Raw genomic sequence first — 26922 nt, 5'->3', positions numbered from 1 at the left:
TTAAATATGGCTTGAGGTACTGTCTGTCACGTTCATGTCTAAAATCACCAACATGCTACTGTACTGTACATACTCACTGTTAGCTCTTTACTGCCACAGCTCTTTGCAAGAAATAGAGTGACATACTTATTATTCTATTTTTCATTTACTTAACAATTGAATATGAATTGAATATTCATATGAATTGCAAATTAGCAAAAAATAAATAAATAAAAAAAATACATCACACCACTGGTCATTTGATATCTGTTCGTTTTAATTTGATAGTGATAACTATACATAAGCCTAATTGTAATGAAACATGTAAACCTCTTGCTGTTTCATGTAAATACCCAGAAGAAGACGATAGGTCAATTCAGAAAATTGTTTTTCATTTCTTTCACATGAAGTCCTATCCTACCCACATCTCCTATTCTACTTTCCTGCTCCCCCCTCCTCACTGCACTCTGTTGTGCTCTTGTCCGTTGCAGGTGAAGAGGCTTTAACTATATTTGTAGACAAGAGGAGGCTGAGCCGGACAGCAGACCTGACCGACTCCAACAGCACGGCTGTGACTCTGGAGGCGCTCCACCAGCTGGCTGCCTCCTACTTCATAGATCGAGAGAGCACACTGCGCAAGCTGCACCACCTCCAGATTGCCTCCACTGCCATCAAGGTAACCCTCCGGCCTAGATGCGCACAGACCTTGGGACCTGACCCCACATTTCCGTGGTTATATTTAGGATTGAGGCAGAGTTAAGCTAGGCTGTCTCTATTGTTTTTTGGGGGATGCATCTGGCTTCATGTTTTGGAGGGCAAATGGAGGATGGGAGGAGTTGAAGCATAGCAAGGTTTTGTGTGTGTGTGTGTTTGAGGCTCGCTTTGGGGGCTTTTATTATTATCTATCATGCGTTTAATTAATCAAATGAATCTACATACCCTTTCAGAAATCTGAAATTAGTTTATTATAGGACTAAAGTATAGAACTAAGTACGTAAATATAACATAGTCTATAAAAACTGCATATTTTGAATGTTTCAGATTTTAAAAGAGAATGTAAAATAGAATTTGTTTTAAATATATTGTCATGTTTTAGCAAATGAGCAGGATTTGAGCACAATGAAATGACATGGCGACAAAGCACAAAGTATCAGTTAGTATAAGACAGCAACTAGCTTTTGCTACATAATTAATTAATCATGAAATATTTTGAGATTTGTATCATTATTCACTTTCATTTTATTAATAATGAATCTTTATTTTGTAATTAAGGACTAATTAATGTAGTAATTAATGATTAAAGGAATTTAATCACTAATCTATACAACACAGTCAAACTGATACAGGGTAAAAAGTAAAAATGTATGATTAATGATGAACACCTGAAGTCAGATACACTACTAGTGAATATTCCAATTTGAGACTTATAAAACAAATTGATGAAAAAAGCAGAATAACTAAAATATTATTTATATTTTGAGAATTTCCCCACTGCGGGACTAATAAAGGATTATCTTATCTTATCTTATCTTATTTAAACTGTTATGTCTCCAAATGATTTGCATTTGGACCAGTAGACATTAATTGTATAAAAAATTGTGTACATGTAAATATGAAACATTACCTGCAACATTAATCTCAACTAATCTAAAATGAAAAGTCCAGTTTTAATACAAATCTAAACCTTTGAATGGTAATTTAACCTAAGCCTAAAACAAGCAATAAAAAGAAGATACAGGAAAACTGAAACATGAACCCTACTTATATCAAAAACACGAATAGATACATCTATGCATGGGGGGCTAACAAAACTACACTCTAATGATGACACCAGAAGAGACAGAAACAGGACACTATGATATCACTTTTAAATGAGGTGCTGCAAAAAAGTCAGAATTTATTTAACTTTAATGTATTTTGCAAAACATGAATAAGTAATGGCTTTTGTGTCTTACAAAGTTTAACAATCATCATTGACATGCAAACACATTGTATCTCCAAAATAGCAAAATCTTGTCTTTCAATGGAGGTCAGTGTAAAAAAAAGAATAAATTTGATGATCCCTTTTTACATTGTTTGCTGAATTTCAAACAATGTAAAAACGTTTGCTGAATTTCATTACAGTATTCATCTGGTTAACACCATTTATTATGTGAGGTGTACCTCTCTCTCTCACTCCACTCACCTCTCAGTGCTATCTATTTGTAGTAATAGGAAGCAGGGCACATTGTCCTTTTGACAGCCTTGTTTTGGCTAAAGCACCTATGAGGTGTCATGATTGAAATGAATATACAGTAGTCTTCTTGGCTGCCTTTATTTCTGTCCTGCTTCAGGAGAGTGATGGGAAATATTCCCAGCATCAGCAGCCTTAATTCAGCGCATGGATTTTTACCTCACTAAGATGAAGACAGATGTGAATACAGAGCTGCTCTTAAAAAAAAAAAAAACAACAGTGATCCTCCTTGTTCATGATGCAACATAAAGCTTGCCTGCCCATATAAAGTAGACACTAGCTTTCTGAAGAGGAAAATAAGAGGACATATATCAAAGAAATAAATGTGAAATTTCCGGTAGAATTATGCATCAGGGTGAGAAATTATCTGCTCAATTTCAATATGTCTCTAAGAGTCCTGCTCATTTGTCAGCCATTTTGAATATAACCAAGGTGTCAGTCTCTAATGAGCAAGAGACTGATGAGGAGTATTTTCTGCACCGCTGGTAATAAATGGATTTTTAACTTCAACAGTGAGCCGAGACAGTGAACAGGAAATTCGGAAAGTGCCAGTTGACATCAATCGTGGCCTTTAATTTTAATTTACAGTTGGGAGGAGAGTGTTCTCAGACATTACGTTCAGGAGCGAGCTTTGAAATGATTGAGTGGTCAAAGGCAGAGTGCATTTTAATGTGTGATGATGTGTCATCTTTCTCGATTTCTATCATATGAGCATGCTATTGTTATAAGGGCTAGGAGGACAATCATTCCAGTGCATCCCTAATGCAGGGAAATTCATATGCGCCAGCTATTTAGTCTTCCAAATTAGAGGCTAGAACCATAATGAGGTTATCAGTTATATTAACTTTGCAGAAAAAAACCCTTCATGTTTAAAAGGTGGTGCTCAAAGGCTTGCAAGCTCAGCAAGTCTTCTATGGTCCTACCACACATAACCCTTCTGAATGTGCACAAGGGCAAACCTCGCAAATTATGTGTCTACAGTCTCTAAAGAAAGTTTTGACTAATATAAAGGATTTTGTCCTCAAACATTTTATATTGTAACACTGGAGGGTGAACTGTCAAACCATCACTGTTGGATCAGAACCTCATATTTTTATTGAAATGATTGAGTGGGGGCAGTGGTGGCTCAGTGGTCAGAGCTCTGGTTAGGCTATTGATGACAGCGTTGTGGGTTTGATACCTCGGTTCGCTAAGGTGCCTCTGTTGGGCACTCTTGAGCAAGGCCTTTAACCTTCTCTGCTCCCCAGTGCCACAGCGAAGGCTGCCCACTGCTCAGGGCATGTGTGCTCATTTTATTATTGTTTGTATGCTATCTAGTGTGTATGTGTTTACTGCATAGATGGGTTAAAGGTGGAGATGAAAATTCCATCAAATTCCATGTGTCCAACACGTGGTTGTCTTGACTTGACCTTTAATGTAAAAATATTTAATTCTCAGGTATTTTTAGAGTGTTTCTATTGGTCCCAAAGCGAAGAATCAGCGTTTTTTGCATGACAGCAACAGAATGCCATTTTTTGCCTAGCAAGTTAAGCTGTGCACATAGGTCCCAAGTGATCTGACCAAGTAACATGTCTCAGAAACAGTAATAACATTATCACAATGTGCCTATCCATGCTCTGCATAGTAAATGCAGAAAAAGTATTTGCATACCGATCTGAAGCTGTCGGAGTGCTATTATGTTGCTATATAAAAAGAACACAATGCTACCTCAACCGGCTATTGTAATTGTTTGAAACAGTGTGACAGTTTCTGAACAAGCAATGGGGGGGCTAGCATTAGTCATTCTGAATATGGAAAGGAATCATGAAGTTAAGTGGACTGTAACATCTCAAACATCAGATGTCAAAACGAATAGGATATAAAATACAATAATCAACATTTCATAAAGTGGCTTAATTGTATTTATTAACTGAGCAAGTCGTTTGTGAACTTGTGTGTTTATTTTGCTCATTTGTACAAAAAAAGAATATATAGTTATATAACTGAATTATTACATTTAGATCATAAAGATGTTTGCTTTCTTCCTGCCTTTGTAAATATCCCTGTTTTTCAAAACTAAATGAATGTGTCTTTAATTCAAATTAGGTACATTTTTGTTTAATTTGTGTTTTTATTAAAAAAGATATTTTTTTATTAAACGCAGCTGCTGGGGTTCTCAAAACACATGCATGATGCAAATATGCCAATGCCTATTGAATACACTTAATGGCTTTGCCTATTGACTAGATTGACTAATTGGATTGTGTGGCGCAACAGATAACACCACCACCTGCCAGTGTGCTATTACAACATGTAGGAAACTGGGATTCAGTTCACCAATACAAGTCCTTGGACTTGAACACTGCATTGGCCCACCTCTGGAATACGAGTAATCTTGTAAGTTGCTCTGGATAAGAGTGTCAGCTCATATCTGAATGTTTTTTATTCTTTGGGGGTATAACAGAAAAGAGCAATTTTTAAACAAAGGACCATCCCTATTAAGCAATAATGACACTGCTATCTTCAGTAAAAGCTTGATTAGGTCTATTTAAAAAATATGTCATTGAAATATCTGACAACACTAATTCAGCAGCTAGAGTTATGTTTAAATAATTCATTTATGAGTTTCTATAAATAAATAGTATGAGTAAATCACAGAAGATAAAAAATATGGTCTTGCAAATGACAATGAAATTGGCATAAAAATTAGTCTTTCAGAGATCACAAGCAACAGAGTTTGGGCAATGCTAAATTAATTCATGATATGGGATGAACCAAGCTTATAACATGCAAAGATTTACTGTTCACTATCCGTTAAGCCACAGAATTTGTTAAATGGCTTCCACGAGAGCAGTGTTTCTGACGGTTCATGTGTGCACAGATAGGTAAAGACTTTATCCCATGATAATAAGTTTTCCATAAGTAAATTAAATAAGTGTCTTAAATTTAAGTTTAGGTAACTTTTTGTTTAATTATCCAAACTGGACAAGACGTTAACATGACTTGGTCATTAGTGTAGCTCGCTTGGTTAATGAATAACCAGATTTAAAGACCCCATATCAATATTTTAAGTTATAATAGACCCCTCCCCCACCCAAACTCAGTCTTCATTTTAACCTTCACTGACACTTCTAAAAGGAAATGATTAAGAAAAATGTTATTAAGGCAGAGGAAAGTTGCACCTGAGGCACTGGTCATATCTCTGAAGTTAAAACTAGAAGAAATAAAACATCTGCCAGCAGCAGTTACTCTGCCCTTCCTTCCTCTCTTTGACTGCATTGAAACCAACCAAGAATTCAGCCCAGAGATACAAGAATGCTGGAAAATCAAAAGGAATTTTCCAACTAATGCTAGCAGACGAGGTCCCTTGTAAAGAGCATATCACTGTTTCATTTAAGGGGCTCAGCTGAAGCTGAAAGTATTAACCGCAACTTCCTACTCTGTGAGGTTTCCTGCTGCTTTCAATAAGGTTCCATTTTCTATGGAGCAGAATATAATCCCATTCTGATGCACACTCCCTTCCCTTCGCCGACAAGCTTATCCATAGCGCATGCAGACACAACGGGGGTAAGCTAACCGGAAAAGGTCTTTTTAATAAAAGCAGCTGCTGAGATTCTCAAAACACATGCATGATGCAAATGTGGATATGCCTATTGAAAACACTCAATGGCTTTGCCTATTGACTAGAGCCAGTTGAATGTGTTTTATTCGATGGGGTTGTAACGGAAAACAGCAATTTCTAAACAAGTGATCATCCATATTAAGCACTAATGGCAGTGCTCTCTTCAATAAAAGCTTGATTAGGTCTACTAAAAACCATTGTCATTAAAATATCTGACAACACCCATTCAGTGGATGCTCCACTATTTTGTGGATTTGTCTAAATAGAACTGACAAAAATGTCTAATTTCACTTCATTTGCAGGTGTATGATTAAACTATACATGCAATGGAATTAGAATGTATATGTATGTATTCCCAGAATTTTCTGTACACACACAGACTCACTCCTTCTGTACTGAATGAAGCCCCAATCCCTGGTAAAAAACAAAAACAAAAAAAAAAACAAAGAAGATTAGATTATTAGATACTATAGTTTTTTAATTGTCCATAAAACTGACTGTTTAAATACACATAAATATACATTTGCTTACTGTCAAAAGGCTGTTACATATCCAAAGCAGTGCAAATAAACACACAAATGTGAAACACTGTTAATTAATAATGTTAATTGTTTGTGCGTGAAATAAAGTAATGATAATGAATAAACAAATGAGCAGAAACTCTTTAACTGCATCAAGATATTCTTTGCTTCTCACAAAATGACACAGTGAATATTTTCCATTTAGAAAAGCAAAAGGAGGACTGTGTCCAAATTGTTGAATGATCTTTCTACTTACCTTGATTTCGCCTGAGCTGGTAGCCATGTGGATGCACATGCTGGTCAGTTCTGCCAATATGAGCTACAAATCCAACAGAAAGCAAACCGAACCAAAGGTTTATGTACCATTTTTAAAATATGGATGCTTTACATGCATCTTTATGCGATGAAGAATCAAATGAATCATTTTTAGTTCTATTAACAACCCTGTTTGTAATAGAGATCTGTGAGTGTAAATAACCTTTAAATTAATAAAGAACCATTAAGTGAATAGACGAACATCAAATGAAGGTTTTTAGACCTTTTTCACACTTACACTCAAGGTTTTTTTACACTCACACATCCCTATTCCAAAACATGGTTCTTTATAGAGCCATATGGCACATTTATTTTTATTACATTTGAAGCACCTTTATTTTTGAGAGTGTAAGGATTTGAAGGTGAAAAACTCAGTCAGGAGAATAAACCCTATAAGCAGTTTCCCAAACAGTTTGATCTGTAAAGTCAGTTTGAGAGGCTTTTGAACACCACATGCAATAACGACAACCTATTCTTTTGACATTTTAAAAAAAGTTCTAGCTGCTGGGACACAGCCAGGGATGTGCCTGCCATCAGGAGGGCCAGGGCAATTCCATGTGGGTCACCATGTTTGTGGGCTGTTAAGAGAGCAAGAAACTGCATTCAAGTGTTCACCTGGAACATGTGCCACATTGTCACTGTGTAGTGTTACATAAAGTGAATAGAGACCATGCAGTGTGAATACTAGATCACAGATAATCTAGATACTTTAGTGGCCTGCAATATCCTCTGTGTGTGGCCATTGGCAAATTACAAAAATGCTGCCTCCTGAATGACAAAGTGTAATGACCATAACCAGGAAAGATAAATCATAAAGCTATAGGGCTAAAATGCAGACCTTCTCTTTGTTAGCTTAGTTAGTCAGTTAGGGTTAGGGTTAGGTAACTAACTTAGCAAGTTAAGTTAGTTACAAATCTACAAATAAATAAATACTTATCACATCTAACTCAACAACAGTCACTCCAGCCCTCAAACAAACTACAACATCTTTGACTCTCATATTTTGAAGGGTTTAAACAGAGTTTATTGTTTTAGTCCACTCAGAGGTGATGTGGGTGTAGTGGGCTGGTGTTGACAAAAGTGCCAGCGTTGAATTTACTTCCCAATCTGATCCATCGTCTTGATTGTCGCAGTGCCAACACCAGAGACAATCATGATTGGGCACATAAGTTCAAATCAAACAGTTAATAAAATAATTGGTTTTGTTGTCATCAGACACATATTCTTATTAATTTAAAGTCTATGAATAAATAGTATGCATAAATCACAGGTCCTAAGAGATATGGTCTTTTAAAGACCATAAGAAATATGGTATAAGTACATAAAATTGTCTTTCAGAGATCATAAGCAACAGAGTTTGGGCAACGCTAAATTAATTTGGGATAAACCAAGCTTAAAACATGCAAAGATTCCCCACTACTATCCGTTAAGCTAAAGAATGTGTAGTTAAATGGCTTCTACCAGAGCTGCACTTTTGACAGTTTATGTGTGCAAAGATATGTAAAGATTTTATCCCAGCCATGGCAAAAACACTTTATAATGCTTTCCATATTAATGCATATTAAATTAACACTAGCAAAGTTTAGGAGTGATTACCATTAATATGCATACATTTAGGCCCACTTAGGAACCGTATCTTTGAACAAATGCTTTGATAATCATTTATGAATACCATAATTATTTGGCACATATCCAAAATGAATTTTATTTGTTCCCATCCTAATTTACATCTCAAGATAATGTTGCACCCACGCATTGTTCATTACCCATCCCTGCATAACCAGACATCATTTATAAGACCGATAAAATAGGATTCCAATACTGAATGTTAGGAATTATGATACAACTCGGTTTGCATTTAAATTCAGCCTGTGCTGTTCTGCCACTGTTATCTTTTCTTACTGTATGTAGCCCTTTTCAGCCTTTATGCTTTGGATCGGGCAGCTGTTATTTACGCTGTGTCAAAAGTTGTGATACAAGACCAATAGAAATGCTCAAAAATGTTTTCATTGATTTTCATTGTAAGTTATTCCTCCTTCTGTAAAGTTGACATTTTTGTGTGAGCAATGATATATACACATATGTTTATGCTACATTCCTTAATTTGTGAATTAAATATTGAGCTGTCTTGTATTAAAGGTTCCATATATTATCCTTTCTAGGACTAGATGTCGCACTAAAGCACCAGCATCTCCAAAACAAATGCTTTGTATTCTGTCACACCCTTACATACAGCCACCCTTCCCTCCTCTCGTTTGTGTCCTCAGCACAGTGTTTTACATACACAGTATTGTTAGAAGATTTGATGTATAAAAACAGGGGGAGTGTGCCGTAGACAATACACTGCAGCCTTATATATCCACAGGTATAACCACTCTTGGTGTAATCTGTATACAGTGGCAAGAAAAAGTATGTGAACCCTTTGGAGTTTTATGGTTTTCTGCATTAATTTGTCATAAAATTTGATCTGATCCTCATTCAAGTCAAGCATATTGACAAATATAACATGCCTAAAATAAAAACACACAGAAAAAAAATTCTTGCAGGTCTTTATTGAACACACTTATTCAACATTCAAAGTGGTAGTGGAAAAGGTAAGTGAACCCTTGGAATTAATAGCTGGTTGACCCCCCTTGGCAGCAATAACCTCAAGCATGCGCTTCCTGTAGCTGTGGATCAGACATGCACATCGTTCAGGAGGAATTTTAGCCCATTCCAAAAGGCGGAATTTGTTTTTCATAAGCGGTTCTGTTGTGGACTTGCTCTGGTGTTTTGGGTCATTGTCCTGTTGCATCACCCAACTTCTACAGAGTTTCAGATGATGTTCAAATACACATTATCCTGTAGACTTTTTTGATACATTTGGGAATTCATCTTTTCTTCGATGATTGCAAGCTGGCCAGGCCCTGATGCAGCAAAGCAGGCCCAAATCATGATGTTCCATTCACCATACTTTACAGTTGAGATGATATTTTCATGGTGATGTGCAGTGCCTTTGTACTTTAGATATAGTGCTGCATGTTCTTTCCAAAGAGTTCGATCTTAGTTTTACCTGTCCACAAAACATTTTGACAGTGTGAAGTGTCAATGTGCTCTTTTGCAAACTTCAGCCGTGCAGCAATGTTCTTTTTAGTAGGCAGTGGCTTTCTTTGTGGTGTCCTGCCATAGACAACCTGCTTTTTCAGGGTTTTATGAACTGTAGACTCATGAACACAGATGTTAGCCTGTACCAAGGATGCCTTCAAATCTTTAGTTGTCACTCAGGTTGTTTCTTTACCCCTTTGATGAGTCTCTGTTGTGCTCTTGGGGTCATTTTGACAGCACCAACTTCTTGGCAGAATAGCCACAGTCCCAAATTGTCTCCATTTGTAGATTGTTTGCTTTACTGTAGTCTGGTCAATTTCTAAAGCCTTTCAAGTCACTTTGAAATCACTTTGTAACCCTTTCCAGCTTTATGGTCAATTTTTGATTGTATATTCTCTGAAAGCTCTTTTTCGCAAGGCATGGCTCACATACGCTTATCCCTCTTAAGTGTTTTTTATTAGTCAAACAAGTCCACATCTCCAAACTCATTTTCTTAAGAAGACGCCAGTTTTTCATGGTTGTTCTTAATAAAGACATGAATGATCATATTTTTTTTGGTGTTATTATTTTAGACACATTATATTTGTCAGTATGCTTGAATGATGATCAGATCACATTTTATGACAAATTAATAATGAAAACCTTACAATTCCATAGGGTTCACTTACTTTTTCTTGCCACTGTATATGCAATAGCTTACTGACCGCATGTGGAGATAAAAAAAAACAAAAAAACAAAACACAGCCCTTGTCATAGCCATTACCATTTTGCTTATTTTTTTTTTTTACCATTACCATTTTCTTTTGTTCTAACTGTACAATGCTAGACATTAAAGCAATCCAGCCACATAATCATTAGCTCATATTATCATTGTTGTGATATGCTCCATATGTATTTTTCTTAGGACATTGTATAAACACACTGCTTCCAAGGATGCAGCCTTCAGACGAATTACTGATCTCATAAAGGCTAGCTGTCAAACATTCAGATACAATCGGCACAGATGAATCACTGCTAAATATGGGTTTATTAAAATACTAGATCACATAATTATCTGTGATGAATGTCAGATAGAAAATAGCATGTAAGGGTAAATTGTAAGCTTGAATGGTAATGTTAAATAATTGTCTGCAGAACTATTGCAGTGAACAAAAGAATCATGGTCCAAGTTCAGTATCACATATGAGCATTACAGAAACTTACCTGATATAGCAGAACAACAGAAAGGATGTGACACTGTTAACATTTAGTCATTCTTTGTGTTGGAAACAAAAATATTGTAAAATAATATGAATATTACACAATACAGTTAATTATTTATTTGGATATTACATTGTAGATGTTTTAGATAGATAGATAGATAGATAGATAGATAGATAGATAGATAGATAGATAGATAGATAGATAGATCACTTCATTTATCCCACGGGAAATTCAGTTTTTACAGCAGCAAATAGATGCTTAGCTTACTCTTAACTTCTATTCAACTAAATACCTTTTAAATTCTGTTTAATTGTTCCGAATCATAACCCTAACTTTAACCTCAACCCAAAATCTAAACCTAGCCCTGATGCTAATCTTAACTGTAACACTGCCTAGAATTAACTGAGCTTCACCAGATAGTTTGTTAACAAAATGAACATCTGTAGGTAATCTATATGTGGCTAAAGAGTACTATCCATAAGTGAGACCAAATATTGTCAGGCTGGCACACTGGTATTCTTCTGGACAACCTTGTCTTTTTTGTTTCTGTTCCTGTTCTGTTTGTATAGCCCATAATTAAGTACAATCTTTTTTGTATTGTTTAATGCATTTTTTAACCATGTGGCACCTGAAAGAGAACAAAAGAACAGTCATTTGTATGAAGGCTCGTGAAAGGCTGTCAACATGGCTCATACATCAATTTATTAGAGGCCATTAACACTTTTTTCTCTTTGTTTGTGGGTAAAAGATAATTAATAATACTTGAATTTTAAAGACATTCATTCTTAGAAATACAACACAAATGCAGTAAACACAATTTCCTACAATTACGTAATGCGCTAATTCATACCCAGAAACACTCAGCAATATCTGTTATTGACGTTATTGAAACATTTCTATTTGTGCATTCATCATGAAAGTTTGACACTGTAAAGAGAAACTGCCAGATTGGTTACAATTATGAAAGAAAATAAAAAACAGCAAACATAAAAATGTGATCTGCTTTTACCTTTAATGTGTGATTATTAGCTTATCGTCGCATTTGGAGTTTTGGCTTGTCAGAAGTCTTGAACAAAGAATGTGTTAAAAGTCATCTTTACATTTTTCCATTCAGAGTTGCTAAATAGCTGTCAGATGTTACTTTTAGCCGAAATAGTTTTCTTTTGTCCATATGTTTGGAGGCTGTTGAGTTGGACTAACTGTGCTGAATTTTGCTAGGAGCAGTTGCAGAATAGCTTTAAATATACAATGGATATTTTCTGAATTTGAATGTACATTTCTTATATTGAGTCTGATTAAAAGGGAGACATCATTAAATGTTATAGAATTGAAGTAGAGTTATGGCCACTAAACTAGCCCATCGTCTAACTCTTCATAAAATACCCGGCTCAGGGTTGTCTCAGCTGGCCCAATTAGTTGTCCACTTCTCTTTTAGTTGTGTACTGCTTTGCCAGGAACTTCGTGCTATATAGCAGCTTCCTGTAATACAAATTATTGGATGTTCCAAGAAGCTCATATATACATATGTACCTCATATATTTAACAAGGAGGGTATAGGTTTGTCTTTCCTGGCTAACAAGGAGGATGCCTCCCTCGACATTTCTCTTCATGTAGAACCATGCCTAATAGTCTGGTTACTTTAAAATGTAACTAAGGAGAGGCAAGTGGTTTAATTTTTTTCTGTTATCCCTGTGTGAGTGTGGCTGCACTCCACTATGCTGGGCTCCTGTTGTAAATGTGCTCATTGCTATGCATGGAAAACTCATCTTTATATTTGCATTCAGTCAATTTTCTCTTTAAGTTGGACATCTGTCTCTGTTAAAAATTAATCTGCTGATCCCTGTAGAGGCTCCTTGGAATTTAATTAATTGCGTGGATGCATCAATAAAAAGAACGGAAATATCAGCACCAGGCTTGCTGAACCTTTTGCTTTTTCGCCTGATTCTCTGCCCCCCCATAAGGTATTTCAGCTCACTGAAATTTAATAAGGCATTTCTCGATTATGGGGGCATTCTGCTTGTGCAACATATTAGTGAGGTCTCCTTGCCATTCATGTTAAGTCATTTATTGTTTCTTCTGATATCATGTATTGTCAATGGGCTTTGGGTGCCCTTAACTTAAAGTAGGTAAATATATTAAAAGAGTGTCCACAAACATTTGGACATATTGTGTATCTTAATGAACTTAACGTGAATGTCAAAAATGACAACTCTTTTGTTTTTCTTTTTTAGAGAAAAAACTGCTTTTTTGCTTTGCCAAAAAAAATAGATTCACATTTAATCTGTGACGGCAATGTTGTTTCTTTTATTTACCCACTGGGAAAATATTAAAAGATCCCTCTATAGCAGAGAGAATCATTTTAAGTGACGGCAAAGTAGATATATTTGCCTGCAGGCAACTACTTTGTCTTCCTATGTGTCAGTGGAGCCTTGACATACAGTAGTTTTAAATCAAGCTTTTTTTCAAGGACGGTTGAACTATGATTGTGAAATATGATCCCTTGAGTGCTATTCTGGATTGTCCTGTTGTCGATCTGGTTTTGCCAGCAAACCATCATCTAGATACTTTACTACATTTAAAAAGGCAGTGATGCCACATACCGTTTCACATTCAGCTCAAAATCTCATAACAGGGTTGTAATCATCATTGTTGTAAGCAATCTTTTTCTTGTAGAAAAATGTTGGCTAATTTTAAAAAAAATTGTTAATTGAGTTCTCCCTTAATAACCCATGTTTATTTGAAACTATAAGGTTGAATACAGTTTATGTAAAAATTAAATACCATAAATATATTATTCCAATGTTAAATTTTCTTGCACTGTGTTTATAACATAAATACTCCATAATATGTATATACGTTTGGCTGTTTTGCATTTATTTTTTTGTGAAAAATACATTACATTGACATTGAATTGAATTCTTTCTCACATTGTTGATTTTCCTCAACAAGTATATGGAGTAACAGAGCGGTAATGTTTCCCTTCCCATTGGCTCCTGGCATCATCATTTGAATGATGGTCGTGTCCCCACCCCTTTCACTCACCGTCAGTATGTAGTCATTCCCCCTGTGGTACATTCTCTTGGGTATACATTTATGTATTATGTTGTGGTTGACTAGGAACAGGGGTAGGCATGACATAAGTAAAGTTATTTGATATTGAAAAAACCTGACACTGCAATACTTTTTTACAATACAGTGTTTTTGCAATATTTATTGTGATATTTAAATATACAGATACTTTCAATAAATTTCACCAGACATCACCACCAGTCTGTGCTCCAACATGTCATGACATATATATGCACTCTGTCTATTCTGTTGATTGGAGTAAAATTAATGATATTGGGCAGATATGTCATGAAAAATGAGGACAGTGCACTATTCACCTACACTGAAAGAAATGTGGAAATGTGTAGAACAAATTTTACATTACTGTGAAAACAGATACACTGTAAAAAGATCAAACCTTACTAATTAAAAGAATAAAGGAAGGAAACACGTTTTGTCTTATTTTTTCCATTCCTTTATTGACTAATATTAAGTATCTGCCAAAAACCTGAAAGTATAATCCTGTTGTAATGCAAGAATGGCAACCCAGCCAGCATAGAATCCTACTCAACAGAACAGAAACTAAGAATTTGCTCTTACAGCCCACGACAGGCAGTCAACCACAACATAATACATAAATGTATACCCAAGAGAATGTACCACAGGGGGAATGACTACATACTGACGGTGAGTGAAAGGGGTGGGGAAACGACCATCATTCAAATGATGATGCCAGGAGCCAATGGGAAGGGAAACATTACCGCTCTGTTACTCCGTATACTTGTTGAGGAAAATCAACAATGTGAGAAAGAATTCAATGCCTCTGTTTTGTGCAACCGTGTGCTCTCAAGCACATGTGCTCTTGTGCTCCTTCCTGTTCATTAGTGTTCCCATCTGTGCCCCCTTTGTAGCCACGCCCCCTTGTTAGTCCCAGGTGTTCCTCGTTGGCCCTGTGTAGAAGTACCCCCTTGTTTTACCTATCGTTTGTCTGGTCTTGTGCATGTTAACATATATGTTTTCGTTGTAGTTTATGGTTTGTTGGCTTGGCCTGTTTTTTTGGTGTCTGTGATGTTGGTTTGTTAGTCCAAGTACTTGTTGTGCTTGCTTGTTTCTTTGGTTAGCTTCACTGTGTTTATTTGGACCTCCAGTGTGTTTTCTTTGTATCCTGTTTACTTTGTTTGGTTTAGTATTTAATAAATACCTGGGTTTAAATCCGCCTTTGCCTCCAAGCTCCACACATTGTAACAACTTGCTATTTATTTTTTTTTTAATTAATTGTTTTCACTGGGCAATATTAGTATGTCAAGGTAGCTTAACTACTACTTTTAATGTAAACAAGTTTTTAAATATTAAGTTTGGCATTTAAATATTAACATTGGCAATCTCTTCACACTGTAAAAAACAAACTACACACTGCTAAAACCTTTTTTGTACAACCTTTCTAATAACTTCTAGGCTTTCTTTTGAAATTGGCCTTGGTAATCAAATAAGAGTCTAAAGTGACCAGCAGCATTTGTGCAAAATGTACCAAAATGATCTATAAATTCTTTTCAGATTTGTTCCGAATGTTAATGAAAATCACACAGAATTAATGATTTAGTCTTTTTTTGTGATGGTACTCTGGGAGTAATGTATTAATGCATGTTTAATCACTATCTGTGTTTTTGTAGAACATTACAATGACTCTTCTCTTTTCCTCCATCCCTTTAGGTGACCGAAACAAGGACAGGCCCACTAGGATGCAGTAACTATGACAACCTCGATTCTGTCAGTTCAGTTTTGGTTCAGAGTCCTGAAAACAAGATTCATTTACAAGGTACCACATTCATAATTGAATCATACCCCAGACTTTTGGATGAAACTGTCAGTCCTCTTCTAATCTCGTCCACTTTTGATGCATTAAAAGAGAGTGCAGAAATAACGTAGGGCAAAGTTTTGTGTGTATAATACACGGTGCACATGAAAATACTGGAAACACTATTTCTTGAGATCTTATATTTTAGAGCATAAGTTGGGGGATTTTTTTTTCTGCTTAGTCACTCTAACAGCTGTATGTTGAATGCACAACATGATTTCACTCACTAATGAAGGCACTTATGTCCCTCCCTCAGGGCTTCAAGCCATTCTGCCAGAGTACCTGAGAAGTCGATTTGTCCAGGCAGCTCTCAGCTACATCGGCTGCCACTCTGAGGGAGAATTTAAGTGTAGGGACAATGACTGCTGGTGTCACTGCAGTGTGGATTACCCTCAGTGCAACTGCCCCAGTAAGAACCTGGAGGCCATGCAGGACAGCCTGAGGCTCATTAGAGAGTCCTGGAACCAAGCCAACCAGGAGTTTGAGGAATCAGGTTGGTTATTTAAACCACTCATAAATAATGTAAAGGCTTTAACAGATTACATTAGATAAGGTGTTTGCTAAGTGGTCATTGTTTCACAGAGTCTATTTGTAAACTGGCCTATACCATATATGTACAATACTACCTAGTCTGAACTATTATGTAAAGTTATTTACAAAGCAAGATGGCTAGCCTACCCAAATTCCAATATCAAACAAAGATAACCTTATCAAACACATCAAAAACATATCCAACATACAAATCACCCATGTGAAAAAGTATAGGCGTCCTTAAAATTACTAGCTGCTGCATGATGTTTATCAGCATCTTTTAGTGACATTTAACTAATACCAACATTTTCTATACTTTCATATAAGCCTTTCACATTGTTGTTGAAGAATGTTCATGCAATCTTAATTGTAGTGTATTAATTCAGATATATTGGTACACTATAAGAGTGTCCACATTTCACATTTCGTAAACATTTCAAACCAAGACAGTAAAAAACTGTTTTGCATTTATCTATTGTGAACAAATAAATAAACAAAAAATAAATAAGCTGAACTGATGTTGGATTTAATCACACCTCCTTATATATATATGTACTGCTGAGTGTGATTCTATGCTGGCTGGCCATTGTAGTGATCATTCTGATTTTGTGTACTTGTCTGTTGTCAAAAATGTTGCAAACGAACCAATATTCTATGACTGTGACTGTCATGTTTAATATCTCATTTCTTAAACAAAATGAGTTCAGAGCTTGATGATTTTCATTAACTAATACCAACTATAGTGTACTTAAGATGGATTAAGAGTATTAGTAGCTTAAATTAAACTCTGTCTGGGAATCTGCCCATGTTTACGAGACGACTACACAAAAGGTCAAACCTGTGTTTTTGCTCAGCTTCCAGTTCTAAACCAGGATGCTAAAATGACGCACTAAGAACAGGCTAATTTTATCATGCCGGGCATATTTGTGAGTGTCCCTGTCACACAGTGGGTTGATGCTAAATAGGAATTGTCACCTTGTTGCATTTGTGGTCTGACAAGGAAGTGGTGGGAAGTGCTTCTAGGTTACTACTGACATTGTCATTGTGGTAAAGCAGCGTTTTAAACTTGGCATGCTTTGTTGTCCCTGAGGTGGGCATGGAGCCAGAACCAGGCAGGTTTATTCAGAACGCTTTACAGCCCCACACTGGAGCTCAGCCCCCTACAGAGACAGCAGGCTGGGGAAACTACTGCCTAATGACTGCAGAGCTAACAGAGAAACAATAATCACCCAGTAGCAGATGATGATTTACATTTCGTCATTTTGTTTTTCTGCTCTACTGAAGCTTCATTCTTTTAATGGCTGTAATCAAAAGGCATCATATTACTTTATTTGAGCTTTAATATGTTAGAGATTATGAACGTCTTGAAAGTAAAAATGATAATGTTTTCAATTACCTGCTGTCAGATGGCTCAAAAAGCCAATTAGGTGCCTCTGGAATGTTGTCAGCTTTGTATGAGGATCTGTGTTGTTAATTATAGACATTGATATCCTTTTCCTTTAGATATTACATAGCATTGATCCAGGTATTCAGTGTGATGCAAATATTGATTTTTCTTGCTGCTGATAAAAATTAACTTCCTCCAACTACAAATGTATTTGTGTGGGACAGATGATACCAATTTATTTATACAGCTTATCGTCCTATTAAAGTTGAGTGTTTTTGTTGCTACTGGTGTGTGCTGTTTTCCAACAACTGAAACTGAAGTCGTCTTCTAAGACATGGTGGATTGTTTGGCAATTCATCAAAAGTACCTTGCTGTCCTTGCCTATCAGTGTCCAATCCCACAGGAGTACTTTCAATTTTCATCAAAGAAATGAAAATAAGGCTTCACCTGCTCCCACTCTCCGTCAATTTTAATGTTGACTCATTTTATCAAACAAGATTGATTCTGTTTTCTAACATGCGGCAAGATCATTTGGTTCACTAATTCTCCACACTTGTCTGCTTTCTAGAGGAGTTCCAGAATTTTGTGAGGAGATTACCAACATTCTACGCACTGAACACATCTGCTGTGCAGTACTTTTGGAAAATGGACTCCGGTGTTCACCAGCGCTTTCAACTGCTGGAGACTAGCACTCGACAGCTTCTCAGCAAAGCACAGCGGATAGTCAGCAAACTCTTCGCCCTCAGTAAGAGATGTCGAAGTCAGCCCAAAATATCTGTGCCCAGAGAGAGGTAAGAAACAAATGCCAGCACTCTGCATGTGGGCCTGACAAGTCCTGCTTGGCAAAATGCTGTGATCATTATAGGGTGAAGACAAATATGACATGCATTTTTCTTTGATGCCCAAGGAATTAACACATGCACACAGTTTCAGAGATCTTTCTACATTAGTGAACCAGTGAATGGAATATCCTTGTTTTAGTTGTTTTTCTGTTCATTTCTTGTGTTCTCCTGCAGAACTGATACTCTAAGACCCTGTCCACACATATCCAGATATTTCTTTTCTCTCCATCTCCCGCAGCGTTTCTGAAAATATCTCTATCCACACAACAACACAATCCATCCTAAAATGCTCTCGTGAGCATGCCAGCCCAGCAGGGGGTGCTAACAACTAACAAAGTTTGATGTCAGATTGATCAAAGAAGTAAGTGTAATGGCCAAAATGGACCTAGATACAGTGCAATGATGAAGCATATCTTATAACAACTTCCTAATTCAATCTCACTCAGACTCAAGACCCAGTACGTGCCCAGCAAACTCACCAGTGTTAAATCAACTCTGTAAGTGTTGATTTTAACACTTTAAGTGTTTCTATAATTCTCACTGGTTGGAGTAAATGTAACACTTGTGTTAGTGTTAACAGTTTTAGTGTTGATCTGATAACTATGGTAGTGTTAAAAGAGAAACTCTGAACTTTGGGTTTTTTAACACTGAGCATATGTCAGTGTTATCTCTTGGAGAGTTAAAAACAAACTCTGAATAGTGTATCTTGCTGAGAGAAACACTTGGCAGTATGTTTAATTACCTAAATCAGATCCTGACAGTTAATAATGTATGTTGTTACTAACAGGCATATAACATTCACCATCTTGACAAAAGGTGATGGCCTAACCCCGCAACAGCAGATAAAAGGGTATTTACAAGCAAGAAAAGTGGTAACCTGCTCCTACAACCATCAACACTGAGAACAAGCAGTCACCTAAATAATAGAATACACATAAAGGCACACCAGCATGCAATAGGTGGTGGAAAAGGGTGGGAGAAGGGTAGAAGGAAGGTGAGAGGAACCTAAACTAAATTCATCTTCAACTCTTGCTTTTGTCAGTTTTTAACACTAGAAGTGCTGACAAAGTTTCTGGTATATCAGAAAAATCCAAATAAAATTTTCATACCTGCTCCTGAAGTGGGGTTTTATGGCTTTTTTTCAAATTTGAGCTCAGAACATTCTAAAACAGTGTAACAAAAGAGTAAACTCTGTTGTTAGAGTTGTGACCAAATATATGCGTGAACATCACACTCTTATTATCACAAGTTATCATGATGTCAGCGTTTTTGAAAAACTGCCCATCCACACAAAAACATTGAAAGCAGAGTTCTTAAAAACCTTTCCTTTTTTGTGTTTTGTTTCAGGGCTTTTGGTGGGTTATATGGTTTCAGAGATCAGCCCACTAAGCTAATTAATTAGGTGATGTCTTTTAATACACTGTTCAGTCCATATCATGTCCATATCCAAGGTCGTTGTGGGGAGAATAATCATGTTATGGCTGGTGCCTTGGCTAAAATCCCAGTCTCATTCAAACTCCAGGGGCTACATAATCATTTCAAGTGTAACTGGATGAGAAGATTTTATCTTCTCATCTAAAGGCTGATGTATAATGTCTAAGTGCAAGTGGCAAGAAATGGGTTCCTTGACAACATGATATGATAATGAAATGCTTTTGGGTCGGGTTTGGGGAAGTATGGATATAAGTTTAATCTCTGGTGAAATGGATCCGAAGCTATGGAAGGTTAAAGTCATTCTGTAACCACTTGAGGGTAATGCATGGAAAGATATGCATAAGGATCTAGTTCTGAATTATAAGCTTTAACATGAAACCCATGGCTTATTAAAATGCTTGTTCTTATTTTAGAAAGAACTGTAGTTTTAGCTGAATTTTACCAGATGTCTCCTGATCAAATTAGCCGCATGTGGGACAACATTGTAACAGATGTTAAGTGAGCGCCAACAGCATTATCTTCGTTTTGTGTCTCAATCATTTAACATATCCCTCAATGACAGGTTTATGCTTTTAAAGAAGAGATTACAAGAATGTTAGTAATTAGTCTAAAAATTGTTAAAATATCATACTCAGCATGGGGCGTTTTTATACTTGGCCTGAAAAAACCCACTCATGACTAATTCTAAGCTCATTTGAGGGACAAGCTTACTGTAAAAAATAATCACTTTTGTGCCCAAAAGACAATCCACTGTAAAAAAAATAATACAATTTTGAGAGGTGAAGTAATAATATTTATTTTGCTTTTCATTACATTTTTCATTCAGACTTTTTCTGAACTAAATTAATTTACTTAAACTAACATTTACCTTTTTTAAAAATATATATGATATCAGTGTTGAAATTATAATATTGCAGTGTTAGATGTATGTTGTATACTTTTGCCAGATAAGGAAACAAAGAAACATTGGGCAGATTTTTTATCTATGCATACTGATAAAAGATAAACAATGCTTTCTGCGAAATGCTTCTCCTTACCCGTCATTATGAAACCTGAAACATGGAGTAAGGTTAACCACATTATGTAGCTTTCACACACACTCACATACAAACCTTATCAGTGTTATCATTTGAGACCATACTATAATTATCAGGAAGGGAAGGGATAGTTTTTCTGGACCGCGCACACAGATACATGATCGTCAGCTTACATGCTCAAATCAACAATTTCAGGTTCAGAAAAAAAGTAAAGTGTGAAAATGCCAGTCCTCAAGTGTTCAGTAGCTGAACCAGTAAATGAAGTGTCCTTCCCATTTGAGCATGTGACGTAACTTGTATCAATGAGCACTTTGATCTATTTGCCAGAGAGGAAAGGAATATTTCATTTGATTTCATCTGCTTCCTTGATTTCCTTGTCTGCTATCTGTCTCAATCATTTCATCATTCGCTCTTGATTTATCTGAATTTTCACACTTCCTTTGGCTATCCTTACTCATTTTCTTAAGCTTCTTTTCCACTCCGTTCATTCACTCTTCTTGTTTTTATCTCTTCTTCTTACATGCTGTACTCTCCTCTCTATTGTTTGACAGTAGATTAAAAAAAACATTGAAGAATACCGATATCAAGGACATTTTCTTACATCAGTCATGCCAATCTTGTACTCTTACAGTGAACTCTTACTTTAAAACCTTGGCTTACTTAATGTGAATGTGATACACAGACAGGAAATATGAACAATTATAATTCCTCTACAAATTTGACCTCATTGGTACTGTTACAGAAAGAAAAGTAATATTGCTGATTTAGGCTATTATTATTTTTTTGTTGTTTTTTTATCCTAAAACATTTCCATTTCTGCACAGGCTTGGGATATGGTAATTCCTAAGAAATCAGTTTTACTCCGCGTAAGTGGATGGAAGCGTGTTTTGACTCTCGCGCGCATTTCCATCTCGCTCCCCGTGAAATATGCTGACAGGCAGTGGAGATTTCCTCCACTGCCACCCACCTGCGCACTGACTGTCTCTCAGGCAACCTATCTCCATGAATATTTACACATTCTGTTGGCATCACTTATGTTTTAAGCCAAGAGAAACTGTTTTGCTCTCAGTGAGCAAAGGTTGCGGGGCAAGGAATAGATATCTTCAAGGGCTGCATGATAGACAGCACAAGACAAATGTGAAATAGATTTCTGCACTAGAAAAGGAAAAACTGATTAACACAGCTAATGCTATGCAATAGCTGGAATGGGGCATTTATCTATAAGGCATGGTTTCAAAGAAATAATGAACTGATTTGAGCTTATTTACATCACAACTCACAAAACAGTACACATATAAATATATGCATTATTATTTGCGTTTGTCATAGTAATATCAGTTATTATAACTAGAAAATGGGTTGAAAGGGAAGATAGTATTAAGATTGGACAGCTAATTATATTTTAATAGCCTTACCAAATAATTCATTTTAGCGCACATCCAATACACAGCCACAAAAACAAGAACCGAGTCAGCACTAAGCAAACTGTGAGCACACTGTTCATTTCTGGTTGTCTCGTTCAGTGTTGTAAATAATCCAGTTAGTGTGTTTGCCAGTGGTTAACTGTTAATTGATGAGTATGGTTTGTATTTTGTAATAAAGTATTGCAAAATGTTTGCAACAATTAGGATTAGATTAGGGTATTTATGAGCTGGTGTACTTATGCTGGTGTATTTATGAGTTGTCCTTATTTCTTTTTGCATGCTGGTTGCACTATAAATTATAGCTACTGTGTAATAAAAATCAGTATTACAATATGGTGGAATTTTGATTCATATATTTTGGGTAAAAATAGGGAATACCTGAAAATATGCTATTTATGCTAAATAGATTTAGTTTTAAATGTATTAGCATCTTCAGCATCATTGGCTTTGAGACTGGATCAACTAAGATTGGCAAAGGTAAAACTGTACCCCTGTGATGCTAAGGCCAAGCTTAAGCTATCATATGGAAAAACAGTAACTGTTGGAAAATAGAAGGGGTTGCTGTTTTCTGCATGCTTGTGTCTGGCTTGCTGGTTCTGTATCTTGGGAGGTTTCCAAATTTGTGTTTTGTTCTTCCATATTGTTTAAATGTGAAAATGCAGTCAAACATGGAAGTGATTCTAAATGTACACCAGCTGCCAAGTAGGTTTAATATTTGAATTGCAGGCAATATAAATTGAAAATGAAGCAGCTTATTAATGTATATTGATCCCACCAGGTGTAAGTAGATGACAAGTACAGAAAATCAGACAATGGGCAATTGTTTTGACCATTGTAAGCTTGAAGCTGAGAATACCTGCCTGTAAAATCACATAAAGAGCTCTATGTAAGTCAACACCAACATGTGTATTAATAAGTAACATGAGCTGATAGAAGCTGGCATTTGTTTACATCCTGTTTACATTACTTTTTGGGATAATTTCCTCTTCCGATGTGATCAGTGATTTGCTAGTTCATAGGCACTGCATTTATAAATTACACTCAAAACTGACTGGGAAGGGCTTTATAATTGGTCCTTTTTATTCCCTCTGCAATGGCATTGCTGTCAGTTTTACTGCTCGCTAACCTCTACTGCTGACAAAACTTCCACTCCATTTTGTAACCAAGATGACAAAAAAATGAGGCAGACTAAACTGAAAACTGTGCTGTTTAATAAAGTAAATGTGCTCACAGCTTTCAGACTGATAAATTCTGGCTACTTGCCCAAGCTGTGAGAGGGGCCGTCACTACGTAACTGAATATAATCACACAAGAATGCGACAATGAAAACATATATATCATCATTTTATTATTTTCACCAACAACTGTCCATTCATCTTTCCCCAAAATTAACCAGTGGGATTTGCCATAGCTGATCCTTGGTTGGTACAGTCTCACCCATGGGATTGGAATACTGTAGAACATTCAGTGCAGAACGCAACGCTACGTTTCACTCCTTCTTCTGACCCAGCACTCAGTGTGTTTCTAAAACACTGCCTAAACACAGTGACACCTGCAATCTGTATAAAAAGCTATAAACAAGTCGGTCATACCGGCCTCACACTCAGGCTCACTTAGGCTCCATGTGCTCGATTAAGCTAAATGATCCTTTAAACTCCAAATGTCTTCCATTGATGTGTTTCACTCGTTATTTGTTAAAACAGCTTGGAAATGTTCCCATTTGTAAGCAGAGCTTCAGAATATTTAACCTTGTCGTCACATAACCTCAGTATAAAACGTTTGCCATTATATTCAGAAGTAATCTTTTCAAGATTTTTGCCTCTAATTGTTTAACCCGAGTTGGTGCCCATGTTTTCATTGCAGCACATAAACTTAAAACCTGTCCATTTTAGCACTGCAGTAAATTCTAATGCCATTACTGGCATGTAGAAGTCCTGATTATTTGCAGATTTTGATGTAAGATCTACAAAACCTGCATGTAGGAAGGTAAACACAAAAAGATCACATTTTTATCCCAAATTTTCCTCTCTCCACAGGCCTTTCAGCTACTGGCTGAACTACATCCTTTCCATTATGTACTGCAGTGAGAACAACCAGATAGGCACCTATATGGAGGAGACGCGGGCCTGTTCCTGTCAGTACGAGACACCGTCCTGCCAGGGTGTCATTCCATGCATGGTGGGCGATGGGCCCCTTTGTGCCTCGTGCTCCTACGAAAACCGCTCTCGGTGTGCTAGCTGCAATCCAGGTTACATGCTGAGCCAGGGGACCTGTAGGAACATCATCCCAGACTCCACTGACAACTACATTGGCTTTGAGACAGACCTCCAAGACATGGAGATGCGTTATCTCCTTCAGAAGCGCGATGGAAGAATCAGCATTCATGCTATGTTTATTAGCAATGATGTGAGGCTCAACAACTGGTTCGATCCCTCATGGAGGAAGAGGATGCTCTTGACGCTGAAAAGCAACAAGTTTAAGTCTAGTCATGTCCACATGCTGCTGGGTATCTCCCTGCAAATCTGCCTTACTAAGAACAGCACCCTGGAGCCTGTGCTGTCTGTGTACATCAACCCATTTGGAGGTAGTCACTCTGAGAGCTGGATCATGCCTATAGACCAGAACAATTACCCTGACTGGGAGAGGACCAAGTTAGATATCCCACTTGACTGTTATAACTGGACATTAACTCTGGGAAACAAGTGGAAGACGTTTTTCGAGACGGTGCACGTATACCTGAGGAGCCGCGTCAAAGCAGCCTCAGCCCAAGGGAATGGCACTGTCTATTTCGAGCCACTGGAGTACATGGACTCCTCGCGGAATCTGGGTTACATGAAAATCAACAGCATGCAGGTGTTTGGTTATAGTATGCACTTTGATCCAGAGGCCATCCAGGACTTGATCCTGCAGCTGGATTACCCGTACACACAGGGCTCACAGGATTCAGCCCTGCTACAACTGCTGGAGATCCGGGACCGGGTGAACAGGCTTTCTCCACCAGGCCAGCAGCCTCTGGACCTGTTTTCTTGCTTACTGCGCCACCGCCTCAAACTCTCTGCTACTGACGTGGTCCGAATTCAGTCTGCTTTGCAAGCCTTCAGTGCCAAGCAGCCCAGTTCAATGGAGTACGAAACCACCAAACTATGTAGCTAATCAAGCCCTTCACACTAATCGTCTTAGCTGTTGCTCTTACTGTAGCATAGACCTGATCACAATTCTGGGAAACTCTGAACAGCTTCTGGGGTCATTTTTCCTCCCCCTGGAGCCTTAGTTAGAACTTTCTGTAATGCAGTGGACCCCTCCAAACCATGGGCCCACCCCTTGCCTTTTTTTTAACTACAATTTCGGTTTGTAGTGTTTCAGTAGCAACGGACGTGTAGTTTTCATAAGAGCAGAGCAGATCCTTATACAGTAGAGTAGGTCAGATGTAAAAAATGTAGAAAACGGCTCTCACTTCCTTTTAGCATGTCTTGTTCATTGCATTACTCACTGTGGCTTATGTGCGTAACAGAGGCAGTAAACGTGCGTTAAGCCCAACATCATCAGAGTAATCAGGCCCTCCTGCGGGGAAACGTCCAGACTGCTCAACTGTACTGTTCTGTCTGTCAGTCCTGTAACACTTACATATACCAGTATCTGATTCAGCAGCAGATGATTTTGTTGGTAGAAGTATTTTTCAGATATTTGTACAAATATGAATATAGGATGAATTTTGTTGAAAAAAAAAAACAACATAATGCGCCAGTTCTAATTATACGTTCTGTTACATGTGCTTTTATTTTTATAAACCTATTATTTGTGACAAGTCGCAGAGGTAATATCCATGAAATGTATAAAACATGGGTTTGGTAATACACTAAATAAAAGAGCTTTTTTATGTGCCGTCTCTGATTACTTGCATTTACTGCAGATTTTAATTTAGCGTTGTATTTGTTTGTCTTTTTTTTATTGCATTTTACCCTACACCACATGTTTCTGATGGCTCTGATTATTATTCATCATTAGATAACCATTAGAGGATCAGACTCTGCCTGTGCCTGAAACACCTTTCCGCCCCTTTGAAAAGCTGGCCAGAAAACTGTTTCACTGACCAGCTTTTCAAAGGGGCGGAAAGGTGTTTAGAGAGTCTTTGTCAAAGTACTAGGAAAGAAAAGAATAGATTAAAGCCAATGCAGACTCCGCAGTTCTGCTTGTTGTATTTTGCAAATATGCTGCATTGTTTTGTTTGATAAATAGAGGCACAAAGGTGGTGGCTGGTATAAAAATACTTATCTATTTTGTTTGCTGTCAATAAATAGAGAGAGCATGTGAGAGACAGTACAGTACTTTTGAGATATAATGAACAACCTTTTGGCCACTGGTAGTTGAGATGCGTTGTTGAGCACAGCCAGTGCATGAAAACTGAATTGCTTTCTGCATAGGTCAGCC

At 37.0% G+C, this 26922-nt stretch overlaps 1 protein-coding gene across 1 annotated transcript in view; it reads left to right on the top strand.

Annotated features, from left to right (window-relative positions):
* The window catches only part of brinp3a.1 (bone morphogenetic protein/retinoic acid inducible neural-specific 3a, tandem duplicate 1), a 47467-nt gene extending 21096 nt beyond the window's left edge, over positions 1-26371 (top strand). Inside the window, exons 4-8 of the mRNA XM_072684362.1 lie at positions 471-655; positions 15695-15800; positions 16096-16332; positions 18326-18548; positions 24531-26371. Of these exons, the coding sequence (XP_072540463.1) occupies positions 471-655; positions 15695-15800; positions 16096-16332; positions 18326-18548; positions 24531-25647 (1868 nt within the window). The 3' untranslated portion in view covers positions 25648-26371. The remainder of the gene's footprint in view (positions 1-470; positions 656-15694; positions 15801-16095; positions 16333-18325; positions 18549-24530) is intronic.
* The last annotated feature ends 551 nt before the right edge of the window (positions 26372-26922 follow it).

The sequence above is a fragment of the Salminus brasiliensis genome, chromosome 7 (assembly GCF_030463535.1).
Source record: "Salminus brasiliensis chromosome 7, fSalBra1.hap2, whole genome shotgun sequence".
NCBI lineage: Eukaryota > Metazoa > Chordata > Actinopteri > Characiformes > Bryconidae > Salminus > Salminus brasiliensis.
The sequence above is the reverse complement of the archived record's forward strand: the minus strand, read 5'-3'. Positions and strand labels throughout refer to the sequence as shown.